The sequence below is a fragment of the Silurus meridionalis genome, chromosome 11 (assembly GCF_014805685.1).
Source record: "Silurus meridionalis isolate SWU-2019-XX chromosome 11, ASM1480568v1, whole genome shotgun sequence".
NCBI lineage: Eukaryota > Metazoa > Chordata > Actinopteri > Siluriformes > Siluridae > Silurus > Silurus meridionalis.
In genome coordinates this window covers 7,691,277-7,707,627 of record NC_060894.1, presented here as the reverse complement: position 1 = coordinate 7,707,627, position 16,351 = coordinate 7,691,277, and the positions used below count along the sequence as shown (strand labels likewise).

Genomic DNA, 16,351 nt, shown 5'->3' with positions numbered 1-16,351 from the left:
CGGATTACAATGTTCATTGTCACAATGTTGTACTTTTAAAAGTGACTGCACCACGACAAAAATGTTATTCATACCGCAATGTTTAAATCCAGCGATTAAGAATCTTTGAGAACGCATTCTGTTTTGACGAAAGTCTAAAATAAGCCATCTTAGAAGATCTTCAGGCTGTATTTCCCCTCAGTATCCTCTTGAATAGAAAGCGAGGGCCGAGTAACCGCATTTACTGGAATTACGTGAATCGTATAACCAATTATCAGCACATGCCTAACTGTAATGTACAGGCCAGATATCAAGTTCCAAAAGTCAGATGGAACTGAGTGTACAGGACAAACAACACCACCAAATAACATAGTCATATTTTTTGTTGTTGTTGTTGTTTTTTGTGTTTTTATTTTATTTTATTTTATTTTCTTGTCAGGAGTATAAAAGTGTCGGGTCACACAGAGTAAAATCTCTAACACTACCTACAGTGTGCTTTGGATTGAAACATTGTTCTCAAAGGTTCTAGCTTCAATCTCCAGAGTGGAAATAAAAGAATCCACCAGCGTTCTTCTGTTTCTCCGACTGCGAGCAGTGCCCTGTAGTCACCGGTTTGTAAATATGCTGGTATGACACTTGGAAAATTATTCAGCTCGAGTATTTACACAGCAAGCGAAAAAACATCTATCCGATAGATCCGCTTTGTCACCGGGGTACTTTACTGTATTTGAGTGACACCTAAATAAAAATCTGTTAAGACCTATATTTTCTTTTTGCTTATTCACATCCTGGAACAATTTATTTTGAACATGATCAGAAAAATATGTACTTTTTTCCCCCCATTCTGTGTAGGTTATATGCAATGACTGGAATAATATTTACAGTTACATTTGTTCTTTTTTTTTTTTCCTTAAATTTGATTTCACAATGTATTCATCTGAAAAAAATGCCATAGTATACTTTTTTTTTTCTCCTAAACGACAAAAACAACACTTATAAAAAAAAAAGGACCATAAAAATATTGGAGTCCTCTTTGTATTGCCCAAAAATAGGTAATTATGATCGACAATGAGACATCACAAGAATTAAAAACAGCTACTAAGATTGATTAGATCAGTTACCCTCTTGTTTTTCACTCGAAATTAAATGTTCTCTTGTAGGTCTAACGCTGGATCTTTAACTGTTCTTGTGCAAATATGACACCATAAAATCGGAGCTTTACAACAATTGGTACCAAAAGTAATTCAGACATGACCAGTAAACACACATACTACACTGCAGAAAGAAAATTCACATGATTGATAAGCAAAATCGAAATGATCACAAAACCAAACTAAACTTTTTTTCATTTTTTTTTTTTTTGTCATCAGCTACGCGAATTAACCAACTAAAAGCAAAAGGAAATGAAGAGAAATAAAATGCTATACAGAACAAATAAAAGTTACGTGGTTACAAGAGGGTGGGGGGTAGTTTATGGTACAGCAGTTAATATTATTATTATTATTATTATTTTATTATTATTTTTTTTTTTGATGAGCTTAACATATCCTTTCTTCTTTACTTCTTTCAGGGTGCCACCCTCATGTCACTTTCACCGATGGGAGGCTGCAGTGCTTGAAGTCTCACGTCATCACCTGTACACGACCAGTTAGAAACTTTGGCCCGTCTTCCCAGAACCTCCAGATTTACGCTGTGGAAATAAGGAACAGGTACATTTCAAGTTCCATGAGTTTGTGTGTGACATGCAGTTAATCACCAGAGCCTGAGCTAATACCTTCTCTAGGGGTTCTGCAAGTTTCACCAGGTCATATTTAAGACTTTTAAAACCTAATTAAGACCATCCATTAAAGTTAAGCCCTAAATTCCTGTTTTTCGAGCCAAGTATCGCTAAATTTGCACTTCCCCATAGTTGAAAAAAAAACCTGTTTCAATCTGTGGTACAATCCGAGAGAGATTTGTGCCACTAACAGAAAGCTGATTGGAGGTTGCATGTTGGTCTTATTTGTAGTCATAATGCAGTGAAAGAACACCATGAAAACAAACAAACAACAAAAAAACCCATTAAATGAGCAAAATAATTTCAAGGAGCATGGACATCGGAAAATTAAGACCTGTTTAAAATGATTTAAGGCATAGAACAGCGAATTTAAGACTTTTTAAGGCCGAAAATTGTGATTTATTAATTTTTTTATTTTAGACTTTTTTGCGACTTTTTAAGACCCCACAGAAACCCTGATTCCCAGCTTCCATTGTTACACACAGAATCACCTTACTTATACATGTAAAGATTGAGAAACTAATAAAAAAAAAATATATATATATATATATATATATATATATATATATATATATATATATATATATATATATATATATTTATATTTATATATAATAATTGTATATTATTTTAGCAGCATGATTTGAAGTGTTTCAATTCTCTTACCACAGCAATTATATTTTTTTATAAATTTACATTTATGCCATTTTGTCTGATAGCCTTATCCAGAGAGACTTACAACTGAGCAGTTGAGGGTTAAGGGTCTTGCTTTAACCACTGAGTTAAACCCCACCCCCAAATTATTGAATAATGACACAGAATATTATAGAACATCCAAGACAAGCAAAATCCTGCTTTCACTTACATCATAAGCAATAAAAAATAAAATAATAAAATTAATAAAAATAATAAATAAAATTATTTATTTTCTATAATGTTTTCCCTTATGTACATTGGCAACCATACAAGTTCTTAAAACTATGTTTTACTGTAGGAACAATAATGTATGCAATAATATAAACGAATTATTCAATATTTATTGATAAATCCGGTTTGATCATTAAAGAGTGCGGTGGTTTTACAGTAAGTAGCTAGACACTTTAACCTTTCCGTGTTAAAATAGTTCCTAAGGTTTGTAGTTTGGAACAGTTCATTATCAGATGATGCTGTAACTGTTTTTAAGGCATTGTAGTAATTGCTATTAGTGAATCTAAGTGTTCTAAAGCTTGCTGCTTTATCCGAGAGTAATTTAATATACTATGGATAATAGTGAACAGGACATTTGTCACATAATAGCGGGTCCAGTTAGCATGACTGTCTGTTATGCTAAGCCTGTCAGCCTAGATTTTTTTGTTTACGGAAGGTAAACCCATTACACTCTCTCTAACTCTGTTCCTGCAGAAGAGACAGGCATAGTGGAAGTGATTCGAGTGGACAGGGCTGGGCAGACTACTGTGTGCTGAGTCTGGGATCTGTATCAACACTCCACAGATGTGACAATTTCAGTCATGAGAGGAAAGAAGTGGGATACCCAGGGAGCTAATAGCAAAAGACACAAACCCAAACGCTGCTGAGATGATGAGAGGTGAGTCACATCCTTTAAATTCATTCTACTGTTTAAAAATAATACAGCATTTAATTCCATTTGCACTTGCAGGTGTTAATTCCCAAAAAAGGCTTTAGTTGAGACCAATTATTAGATCGTTTAGGCTAATTTTAGTTTGTCCAGCTGTAAAGCTCTAAGTCTGCAACCATGTGAGAGTAAGAGTGTGCCAGCCTGGAAAAAAAAAGATTACATCTATAAATTAAAAACCACAATTAACCATATCATTAACCCAGCTGCTTATTATGTATTTCCCCCAAAGCAGCTCTGAAACACACAGGCATGGACGCCACAGGACCGCTAAATGTGCACTGTGGTATCTTTCACCAAGACAGTGCCAGCGAATCTTTAAGCCCTACGAAAGTCTTGGTGCAAGATAACAGCACACCTTCAGTCTATACATTTACAGGCCAGAGATCTGCACAGGTGGTTTTAATGTTATGGCTTATGGCTCTGACTTCAACTGTGGCCTTGATATTATTACTCATTTGGCTGCTTTTCTGGCTGCTTTTGTTTTAGCTGAACTCCTGGGACTTTCAAGACTCAAGTCGAGTTTACACAAAAGGGTATGAAAAGTCTGCAGTCTGAAAAAACTTGTTGAAGAGACAAATCAAAAGAGAATGACCAGACTTGTCAGAGGTGACAGGAAGTCTTCTGTTACACTAATAAGCACAATTCTCAACCAGGGTGAGCAGGAAAGCATCTTAAAACACACATCAAACCTTGAGGTAGATGGATTTCAGCAGCAAAAGACCACAACACGTTTGACTCGCCAACCAAAACCAAGAATCTGAAGTTACCATGGACACGGACTCACAGAATCTGGACAGTTGAAGACTGGAAAAGGAGCAAGTGATTCTTTTTATTGGTTTTAATCTTCAGCAGTAGAGTTTGAGATTCAGTTATTCCTGTTCTTGGATGACAGGAGTGAACCTCTTGTGTGCTCTTCAGCTATTGTAGTCCATCCACCTCAGAGTTTGCTGTGTGCATGTTAAGATGTTTTTCTGCTCACCATGGTTCTAAAGAATACTCGAACAGAGATCACAATTTCTCTTCATTCAATTGTTTGTGAACATTACTTGAAGTTCTTGATCAGTCTCTGCATGAATGTACAGGTGTTCCTAATATAGTGTAATCATTAATAAGCATTCCCTGAACAGTAATGTTTCAGCATTTTAAAGTCCTATAGTTAAATCGAGTGTACGGTATTAAGGTAGGCTTCAAATATTTTATATTTGGCTGTTTTTGAGAAAACTGCCTCACACAATAACAATACATTTCTATTGTTCTACTGTTCTACTAAAGAAAAATGCTTAGAACATATCCACTGTCAGAGTTACTATAGAAATGGTCTGTGACTTGATTGTATGTCTACATCTGGCTTTGTTACTAGCTGGTTGAATTCCAGACAACAATTCAATTTAATACATTGCTATTAAAAGGCCTGTGTCAACAAGCTTTTACAAAAAAAAAAAGCATGGAACTACTGAAAGTAAAAACATGCAAAACAACCCACTGTGCTTTGCCACTGCATGCATTTTCCTGATAGTCTACCATTTAAGCTTAAATGTATGAAATGTGAATAGGCGAGAACAGGTGGAGGAGAAATTAGAACTGAAAAAGGTCTATAAAGGCTTACACAGTGATTGATACAAAGCACCATAGAGCAATAGAAAAGAAAACATAATACCTCCGCTGAGATGGCGACCGACCACCTGTTAGGTTTCAATGGTATCCGTTTGTAAAAGCCGTTGCAATCAAGGGGCCCTAAAAGTATAGAGTTGGTGAGAATGTCATTAAGCATTGCAGGAAAAAGTACATTTTCATCCACAGGGTTCTATCAGCATAAGTGAGTCACAAACACAAACAGTGATCTGAATCCTCAGTGTAGGAGAGTAGGAGTTAGGAGTTACATAAAAAAAATAAAAATACACAAGAAAGCCTTATGAGTTTGCACTAAAGCATATTGTGCATAGTCTGTGCTATCTTTGTGAAGATTATTTTTATTTGGCATTAAAAAAAACACTGACTGAACGTTTTTAATCTGACATTCTTTAAATTCAGCATTAATACACCATATATAACATCTTAGGCAACATTGCATGACTTGTTAAACACATACTGATTATTGGGTTATTTGTGCCATTATTTGACATATAAACAGTGCCTACAGTGACCAAGTTCCATTTTTTACACCTAGAGACCAAAGTGCAGCAAGGTATCACCAAGAGGTTAATAAATAAATGGCAATTAACAGAAAACTTTGGTAATGTTACTTATGGTATATTTATGGGGTATTTTTTTGGCAACCCCAATGTACGAAATTATTTTCAACTGTAGCATTATTTGTACATATTTTATTATGCACATTATGCAAGTGACAAATGTCTAGTCGTTTACATAAAACCAGGAACAATTCCAGTGTTAAAAAGCCACATAGTACTTCATATAAAAATTGCTAATAGCTAAAACTAGAAAGGGATCAGGAAAAGAATCTCTTAGCCCATGCAAGCTGGTGTGTCTTTGTTTTCATCGAGCCATGCTAACACATTCCTTTAGTGTCAGTTTACTCAGTTGTTTTAGGTGAAACAATTCTTTACCCGGGAGAAGAATTGAAGCATGACAAAAAACACATTTTAAACGTTAAAAACTAGATTAGCTCGCTCCAGAGCTTTACCGATTGCGGCGCGCATGCTTATTTTCATCTAGGAGGTTTGATGTGTACTCTCATTCATGCAAGCAGGATAACTCGAGTACTTCAAACCCCCTACAAAATGACTAAACGTCCACCCTTGTCTCTTCTCGGTCTTGAGACGATCAATTTCCCCCTCCATATGCAAATCCCCAACGCTGTCTGATTTCATGATTGCGTCTGTGAAGCGAACGCCCACGCGGCAGATTTAGGAGGCAAAATGGCAAACTGTCAACATGTCTTTTTTTTCGGAGGGGAAAAAAAAAACCCACCAGCTCTTATCGGGCCTGTCATCAGCCCATTGTGATCATGACGGAAGCGCTTCAGAAAGAAGTTTAATCCATATGAGTAAGTCAGAATCTGCTCTGGCAGGCAGCTTCAGGCAGATTTGAGGGGAAGTGTCTGCTCCCGCTAACATTCGTATCAATGGAGTACAGCAGCTTCTAACATTAAATTCCTTGTGGTTGTGTGTTCATTTCGGTGTTGCTCAGATGAGGCCTGAAAGTTAATACACGGTTGGTTCTTTTCATCGGCTAATGATGAAGCTTTTCACAAGCTCGTTTGGAGTTCAATACTGAACTCCAGAGCACCAAGGAGCCTCCGGGGCCAGTAATGCAGAGTAATAAAGCAGCAAATGTGGAATCATTTGCGGGATAGTGGCCCCTACAGTTCTGCGGTGTGGCTAATTGTTGACACGTGTCGCAGAAATAAACAGAGAGGAGCGTTTTTGCCTTCCGCATCATTTCCTGTGCTAATGTGCTGCTCGGCGACATCATCTGCTCTCAGCCCAGCCTTCAACTCTGATAACACCCTCGGAGGAACTAATTCAACCTGAAACCACTAAACATTAACCTCTCATCTCTGAGCAAATTTGTGCACACATGCATCCCCTTTAACACTACTGAGTATAAATAAAGCTATGGATGCGTAGCACGCAATTCTGTTTCAAGGCACCGTGGGTGTTTAACGGAGTAGAAGTTCAAGCCATTGGGGCGCTTGAGTTTTTTAACCGTCGGCATCTATTCTAGACGTGACTCGCGTGTGTGCGAGACCCGCAAGCGAAGAAAGGGAGAACGGTTTTCAGACTCGACTAAAAGCGATCCTTCGAATCGAGGATAATTACTTGATAACTGTATTATAATTAGCATTGTTCCGCAAATATAATAGCGGGTGACAAAAAAAAGAGCTATTCAGTTCACAAAGGCGGAGAAAGGGAGGCCCGGGATGACTGGCGTTATGCACCTTGTCATAAAACGCATATCTAATGTTGAGTTGGTTAAGACACTTAGTTGTGCGAGACTGAGCGTGTGAATAATTGAATTTCAATTTGGCACTTCATTACAAATGCATCCTTTCGTCCCCAAATTAAGAGCTGCAGCGATTCAGAAATAGGCGCTGACATCTGTGACATTCAGAGGAATCTGCGCTCTGCCAGCAAAAAGCCTATTAAAGCAAGTTTTGTGCAGCGCCATGCTTTTGTTTAGATATGGTGTCAAAAGCAGCTGCTTGTTACTGAGACATTGGAATTCTATTTACTCATTTCCAATCAGGCTGTTTCTTTTTTTTTTTTTTTTCTCCTGAGAATATCTGTCTGATGCTGTCTTGCCTCCTCCTTAAATTTCAGACACTATTCTAAAGGATTTCAAAAGTTCCGGATTCATATGTGCATGAATGTTTTTAACATGTACATGGTGGTGATTACTACACCATATACATATTAATACACCCTTCTCTACAGACTGCTGCATTAGCAATAGAAAGAATCACTTTAGATGACTAATTTTGAGCAAAAAAAATTAATTACCCAATGTTCTCCTTTCAGAACTCGGATGCATTAAGTAACCTTGAATAAGCTTGATTATGTGGTTACAGAATTGAGTTCTTAGCACCGTGAACTTTCACCAAGTAGCACCATTTGTTAATGATAATAAAACATTTAAACCACCACCATCTCGGTCGACTAAATAGATTTTTGGGATGAATAATAATTTTGACCAAAATGTTCCATTATGTGGAGCCTTCAGTATTAAGATGCAATTAATCTTTGACACTAAAACAAGAGAAAGTATTTTACAGAACGCACAAAACAGCTGGGGTGAGATTTGACATGTGTAGTACTTACAGCAATACCATGGCTGAAGCCAGATCCAGGCTGAGGACTAGCAGCACTGATGTAGTTCCCCACGGCCGATTCCTGACTGGTCGGGCCGTACAGATCAGCTACAGGCCCTGGACTGTTGGCACCCGGGAAGGCTCCAGGCCGAGCAGGGTTAGCGCCTGAGTGAGGAAAAAAATCCCGCAAATCCTCAACGTTAATGCAGGCGTCCTCAGGGCTATGTCAAGTGTGAAGAACAAACTGCGCTAGACTGCAGAATAACTGCAATGTATGTTCAGAGAATATAATATTGGACATGTACGTCTATATTAATTTACCGAATACTGAAGGACTGGGATCAGTAAAACTCATAACAACAAGCAAACATCAGCAAAGGAAAGTGAGCAGTGAGATGCTTCCTAATTACCTGAAACGCAATTTAGCGCATTTTACTGTAAATTCTCCAGCTCAGCGATACGAATCGTCATTAAACCTGTATTAAAGTGATATCCATATTTCTTAGAAGCGATAAAGGGTACCGCAGGCGATTAGCCGAAATCATATTCTCGCGTATGCACATGCTGTATGGGAAAATCTCACAACTTTGGGTATAAGTCATGCACAAGAGCGTTCAGCATGCAGTCGCACGATGAATCCATGCAGTCAAGCTGTCCTTTGCTGAGAGCATGGCTCACAAGGTTGCTTCAATTCAGAACGTTCAAAGACTTTCAAAGACTACAACAAACTATTTTTGTATAGAATAATGCCTCATTTTATATGATAGCTAAGTTTATATCTAAGCATTCGCTGTAAGTCTAAGATCACTCATGGTTGCAAGTACTGATTATAAAGACTAGATCACTAAAGTAAAGGAGGCTTTGTTTAAAAGAAAGCATGAAAAGATGCTGTTTTCTATAACTATCGCTCACATGAAGAGCAGACCATAAACAGGACAGGTGATATTGCTTAATTGTATTCTATCTTGTTTTACACAATTACCGGTCTGCTAAATGTAGCAACAGCATCTGAGAACACCTAGATTGCTGGCTCGGTCCTATCATACTGCCGCTTTATTTTGCCAATATCATTAGGCTCGTCATTACAACCATGCAATCTGGTCAGTAAAATTAAGACAGGCACACACAAGAGGCTGGGAAGGATCATCATAAACATGCTGCACCCTTGAAACTGCCTCTGCTTCCACCGTCACAACAGATCCTTGCCAGTTTGGGGATGACACACCGATGCGCTGACTAATATGCCGCGTCTGAGTCACGGTTCGCTTTGGAGAAAAGCAGACAATTCGGTCCTTCTGCTCCAAAGACAAATCCTCTTTGCCACTTCAATGCGTCAAACTCCGAGCACGGAAGAAGCGTAAATGTTTAATTGCACAGTAGAAAGGCGCGCATACACGCAGTCAAACGCATGCAATCCGGCGAAACGTCCAATGACTCAATTCAGGCTCCTCTACCTTTGTACACTGAGATAGCTAATGAGGAAAAAAGAGAGAGAGAGATAGAGAGAGAGAGAGAGAATGTGAAAAAGACGAATGCGCAACTCCGGGCCTTTCTTAACGAGTAGCCACATTGGACTTATCTAAACAGCGCACGTTCTAATAGGCCTGCTTATTAAGCAATTATAGCCGTTTTCACTTTCAACAGTAATCCTCATTTCTGGTAATTGGTGGATTCTGTTGAGGCAAGTGCACTGTGCGCTTGCTGTGTGTGTGTGTGTGTGTGTGTGTGTGTGTGTGTGTGTGTGAGCGCAAGCAGGAGGATTTATGTTTCAACTTAAACCCCCAGGCTAGACTGCTCCTGCTATTAACTTTAATAGGCAAACATGAGTTACACTCATTGGCTGTGACTGGTAGCTCGGCGGCACCATCCTAATTAAACCAGGGGCTCGTGATTACGTAGCAGTTTTTAAGACACAGGTGACAGGTGCGTCATGCGCTTGTGCTCAGAGTAAAAAAGAAATAATAATAATGATAATAATAATAATAATTAAACCCTTTGTCTCTTCCAGCAGGATGACAAAGTGCTACCAGTCGGCAGGGCAAGAGGGCAGACACAAACCCAAGCACAAAGAGCTACTCTGACCTCCAACTTTCACTGAGGTATTTTTCCATTTCCGTCGAATTAAATTACACGGGCACTTGTGTATATCGGCGCTCCACATAAAGAAAAAGCACGCTGATGTGAAGTTCTCTCTGAAGAAGTGTTTATAAAGCCATTTTTAGATGGAGGCTTTTTGGTTTCAGCGATTTATAACCATCAGAGATAAATTTTCCGACATGGCACGGATGACAAGCGGCATTTCCTGTTTGATTAACTTCAAGAGTGGGGGAAAAAAAACCTGAGATGCTGCTGAGTCTTCATGTCCGCTCTTAAATAAAGTGATATCTAACTCGTTTCCGTGGAGGTTACACATTAAAAGCGTGTTCGAGGCGTCTTTCCTTAATAAATTAAAAGGAGTAGATCATATCAATCAACAGTATTTTCCTTGAACAGCCCGTCTCTGTGTTTATTCCTTAATCTTACACTGCTACACAAACACACCTTCTTACTCTTATAGGATAAAGTGCTTCGCCATGACCCCTAAAATCCCCACAATGCATTGATTATGTTCATGTTGCCTCAGAAACCAAGATACAGGAGACAGTTTGACAGCACCTCATATCAAGTATCGCCTTAATCCAATAGAAGTTTATCTCGCAATTCTCTTGACCTATATTAAAAGCAATATTACTGTCATATATTGCAAAACCCAAGACAGAATGCACCTTAGTGCCTTGGAAGAAAAATAACAAAACCGAAATGTCCTTTATGTCTACCTGATAAAGGCTGATGAAAAGGTAGTGAAACATGTCGAGGGAAAAAAAAAACAGAGAGGGGAAAAAAAAAAACAGCGAGCAAACAAGGAAGCAAATGCAAAGCAATTCTATTGCTTTTGAAAACAGTTTGAGAGAGAAACAAATTGCCGATGTCTAAAGAATTATAGTTGTTCTTTTATAAAGTGATCCTGCCAGGTCCAGGGGAGGTCTGTCTGAAGTAAATACACCAGTTTCAGTACTGTATGGTGTTGGTGTACTGTAGCTTACAGTCCCGCCCCCATGCGGTGCCAGTGAAGCTGAGCATGGGAAAATGTGCACAGACTGGGCCCAGGTCCAAACCAGGAGATCTGTGTAATCTTCAGTGTAAAGCGCAGGGAATAAGATGCCTTTCCTTGTCGGCTGCCAAAGCAAATGAGGCAAGACAGGGAGGTGAGGCGGAGTGCCTGGCAGCCCTCGCACCACCTGGCTGCGGCTGCCACCAAGGCAGTCGTTACGACCGCTGCAGACGGGCAACAGCACGCAACACTACACTGGAGCGTCACCTATTCGAGCTCACGGTGCTCTGGGTGGCACTAAATGAGCCTTGAATTGCGGTGAGAAAGGAGGGTCATGATTACTGTTAATGACTTTGCAACTAGGAGTTATCAGGTGAGATTTCCCTGTAGAAGAGACCGTTTCTGCTAGCTTCTGCAGGGTTTGCTTTGCACTTGTGCTTTGGCAGCAAAGGGATAAAAATGTAATAACGCCTTTAGGAGAAACCCTAATATGGTCAAAACTAATCTGTTTTAAACAGGGACTGCTGACTGTTCGCTGAATATTAAAGACTAATATTTCAAAAGTGAAATAATACTTTAATGCTCTACAAGCTTACAGTATCAGATCAAGCAAGACATAACACTGTGAGGATGGATCCAGGACGCCCGAATTTAGAAGACAGATCAGACATGTCAGGCGAAGGTGACCCACGGCCGTAACAGGCTACATGATATGAAATATGAAAGGAATTAGCTTGTTTTTTTTTTTATGTGATATTAAACACGTCCTATGAAATGACACCTGGTAAAAATTCTGAAGGAAAAACGACTTGTATGTATTATTATACCGCCACTCAAATAATCCCTATTTCAAACTACAGACAAATATGGCCAAGTCTGGACTCATCCAGGTTTTTGTTAACAGCATACCATGCTCCTTTAGTAGATGCATAAGTATGTGTGCTGATGAATACAGAGGGTAAATAAGGTGACTTGAGTCATCCACTGTAGCATGCTTAAGATATGTGCATGCATCCCGATGTACCGGCGTGCAAAAAAAGAAAACAAAGAATGGATCTACCATATACGCAAAATGAAAGACCTCTCAAAGAAAGGCATGAATACATGAAATAAAACAAAGCATGCAGTGCATATCGGAGGAGAAAACAATCAGATGCAGGTGTTCATGTCGTGTAGAACCTTGAAAAAGTGAATGCCAAAATAATAATCTATGTGTGGATTTTAGTGCAAGAAGTGACTAAATGACAGTTAAAAAGAAAACAAAGAAACAAATAAAAGGGAAAGAAAAATGACCAAAGGTAAAGGCAGCAAAGGTCTAGGACAGAAACGCACCATACAAACCTGGGCTCTTAAACTGATCCGGGCTGTGAAGGTGCTGCAGGGGAGAGTTGCAGGCAGATGTGGCGTGCTCGCTTTGCAGCATCTGAGCCGCCTGAGGCCCCAGGGAGCCATAGTCGGCAAAGGAGCAGGGTGCTCCCCGCTGGTCACTGGGCGCGGAATAAAACCCATAATCGGGAAAGCCTGGGAGATACAGTACAGGATGGGGGAGGGGGAGAAGGAAGGGAGTTAAGGGGTGAAGGGTGGGACGCCATCATTTGGGGAAAAACTCTTGCATTGTACACAGTCATGTAGGCAAAGTGTGTGTTTACTGTACGTAGCGCGCGTGAAAGTGGCCAGAGAGCTCTGTTTAAATCCAGCTTCCAATTTTCACAAATATACCGCATGACTAAAATGAAGTGAGACGTGGCCATTGACTGCCTGATACAACTGATAAAAAAAGACAAAGAGCTAATCATCTGGCTAGCCTGCACAAATGACCTTCAAAATGACCTTTAAGATCAGTGCGGAGCAACAGACCGTTGCCAAAAACCGGTCCCATTGACAATCTTACATTCTTCCCTTTCTAGAAATCTGTTAGCATCTTTCAAAAACTTGTATTCATACGAAATTTCAAGAATCGATTTTGAACCCTTTGAACCCCTTGAATCATTTCTGAGATTCGACTAAATACGTTTTCAGTACAAATATCGAGACCACATTCATGTTTACTGCCATAAACTTCACATCGGGTCAACAGCACATACTGTAGCACTGCATTCGTGACATCGCAGATCCACCTTCCTTTCACTGAGACGGTAGATTATCAACACATCAGAGAGCATCCTTGACTAGTGTGGGCTGACATTTAGAGTTTTGTCAGAATAACCAGGGATGGACATTTTATGTTGAAAGCCACCTCTTTCCAGCTGAGGTAATTCAACAAAGGTAAACAGTACAGGCTTTTAAATATGGATGCTGTGCATTGTATCAATGACCCCTAAGCAAAAAGGAAGGACTCAGTACATTGCTTCACCTAGCTAGCGCAAATGATACCGGCAGTAACTGCGAAGTGCAATCTAGCTGGCACAACAGCGTTGTACAGCATTACAGATTTACTGTCCTCTAAATAAATAACAGCTGTACATCATGTAACCGTGCAAAGCCACATGTCTTATTCATCATGTTCATGTTTTTGTCTGCTTGACAGAACCATACAAAGTTGTGTATCTTGTATTAGAGCAGATAAAACTTGGTGCTTTGAGTACAATTCTGTCATACTGACCACTGGATGTTCGACTTGGCACCTCGATGCAAAGACTCCCTGAGGATTTGAGAATTAGAATTGTTGCTCTTCACAAAGAAGGCCTAGGCTCAGCGGTGAACGAAGTACACAAACCATGTACTTGAGTAAAAGTAGAGATAAAGTAGATAAAATATTACTTGAGTAAAAGTACAAAAGTATTTGCCTTCAAATGTCTCCAAAGAACTCTGATTTATTATAGCTATAATGTCATATATATATATATATATATATATATATATATATATATATATATATATATATACATACACACACACACACACACACACACACACACACACACAGTAATCCCCTGTTTATCGCCACCACAAAAATGCTATTTTATGTATACAGTACAGTATTAACATTTTACTTCATTGTATAATTAATTTATTAAAGTAATATTTTATTAATAAATTTTATTATTAAAAAAAAAAAAATAATAATAATTTGGAGTCGCGGGACAGGAGTCTCCGTTTCACACTCCTGCTGCACAGAATATATTTTTATATAAATATGCGCGATGCACAGACTTCACTGTCCCGCGATTCCTAATCTCGCTATATTTTTTCACTTTTTTAAATCTGCAGTGAATCCTTTATGACTTACAACTTCATTCGCTACATTTACTTAGTTACTGTCCACCACTCACTAGGTTATAAGAAGATCGGTAACACCCTGAAACTGAGTTACAGTACAGTGGACATACAGAGGTTTTCCAAGACATGTTCCATTCAGAACAGGCTTTGCAAGGGTCCATCGAAGAAGTTTAGTTCTCGTGCTGTGCTTCAGGTGCAGAAGCTGTTCAAAAAGCAGACGCATGAGTGCTTTAAAGGTTTCAGAAGTGGAAGGTCTGCATGTCAGTGCTTAGACCATACCATACCATAGCCACACACTGCAACAAGTTGGTTTGCACGGCTGTTGTCCCAAAAGGAAGCCTCTTCTAATGCTGGCTCACAAGAAAGACCACAAACAGTTTGCTGAGGACAACCTGTCCAAGAGCATGAATTACTGGAACCATGTCCTGTGGTCTGATGAGACGAAGATAAACTTGTTTGGCTCAGATGGTATCCAGCATGTGTGGTGACGCCATGGTGAGGAGGACCAAGAAAATTGTGTCTTGCCTACAGTCAAGCATGGTGGTGGTAGTATCATTAAGGGAAACATGGATTACAACATATACTGTTACATTCTGAAGCAGACCTCCCTCCAGAAACTAAGCCGAACTGCAGTTTCCAACATAATAACGATCCCAAACACACTGCCAAGATGACAACTGCCTTGCTGAGGAAGCTGAAGGTGAAAGTGATGAGTGGCCAAGTATGTCTCCAGACCTGAATCCTATTGAGCACCAGTGGGGCATCCACAAGCAGAAGGTGTAGAAGCTCCATGTGTCTGACATCCAGCAGCTCTGTTATGTCATTACGGAGGAGTGGAAGAGGATGTGCAGCTCTGGTAAATTCCATGCCCAGCAGGATTAAGGCAGTGCAAGATAATGATGCTCACACAAAATATTGACACTTTGGACACAGCTTTAATGTGTTCACTTAGGGTGTACTCACTTTTGTTGCCAGCCTTTTAACAATAATGGCTATATGTTTAGAGGACAGTAAATCTATACAGCTTGTATGCTGTAAAAAGTTATAATAAACTGCTGAAATGTGAGGGGTGTTCTCACATTAATGAGATCCTGTATATATATTATATACATTTTATAGACATTAGCTTGTGTGACTGATCATTAGAACAAGCTTAAGATAGGTATAGTTGGAATATGTTAATAGATAAAGGTGTATTGAAGTGTTGAAATGTGTGTGTGTGTATTTCAAATGTGTGGATGCTTGAACAAAGCTTTATTGGCAGTAGCATTTGTAAAGTGGCACCCACTCTATTATTTCCTCTGAAATGGGTGTTTCATCCTAAGACCATCTGAGATTAGGTACCAGCTGTGAAAACATCCCTGGTACTGTGATGGTGGAAAGAGCTTCCCCATGAATCTTACATGAATGTTGACTTACATAATTGTTCAGTTGTCTATACACATTACGTAATCAAGACAACTCTATTCTGAACAGACAGACAGTGAACACTGTGGTAAGTGCTTTTGAGGTAATGCTGTGCTTTTTCTCTGCAGTCCTCCCAAGTCTTTCTCACAAAGTGCTACTGTCCCCAAACTGACTACAGACAGGGGGCAGATAGACAGCTCTCTCTCTCTCTCTCTCTCTCCTAATGACTCATCTCTGATAGGACTGCAGCAGCCTTGGAGTCTACACTGCCCACTGCGGCTCCTGCTGCTGACTCACCACGTCTGCATCTGCTTTCACACACACACACACACACACACACACACACACACACACACACACACACACACACACACACACACACACACTCACACACACACACACACACAAAACACTAGATGCCTTCTGTCCAATTGTGTGTCTCCACGTCCCTTTCATGTGCCTTCATTAGGC

At 39.6% G+C, this 16,351-nt stretch overlaps 1 protein-coding gene across 7 annotated transcripts in view; it reads right to left on the bottom strand.

The window, feature by feature from the left end:
• Window positions 1-998: 998 nt before the first annotated feature.
• The window catches only part of msi2a (musashi RNA-binding protein 2a), a 250,874-nt gene continuing 235,521 nt past the window's right edge, over window positions 999-16,351 (bottom strand). For 3 of the 7 annotated variants that reach the window (XM_046862014.1, XM_046862016.1, XM_046862019.1), the window contains 4 exons: window positions 12,587-12,775; window positions 8,174-8,328; window positions 5,050-5,126; window positions 999-1,669 (listed from right to left, as the gene is read on the bottom strand). In XM_046862014.1, coding sequence (XP_046717970.1) covers window positions 5,085-5,126; window positions 8,174-8,328; window positions 12,587-12,775 — 386 coding nt within the window. In that variant the 3' untranslated portion in view covers window positions 999-1,669; window positions 5,050-5,084. The remainder of the gene's footprint in view (window positions 1,670-5,049; window positions 5,127-8,173; window positions 8,329-12,586; window positions 12,776-16,351) is intronic. The other 4 variants (XM_046862015.1, XM_046862017.1, XM_046862020.1 and 1 more) reach the window with 2 other exon arrangements.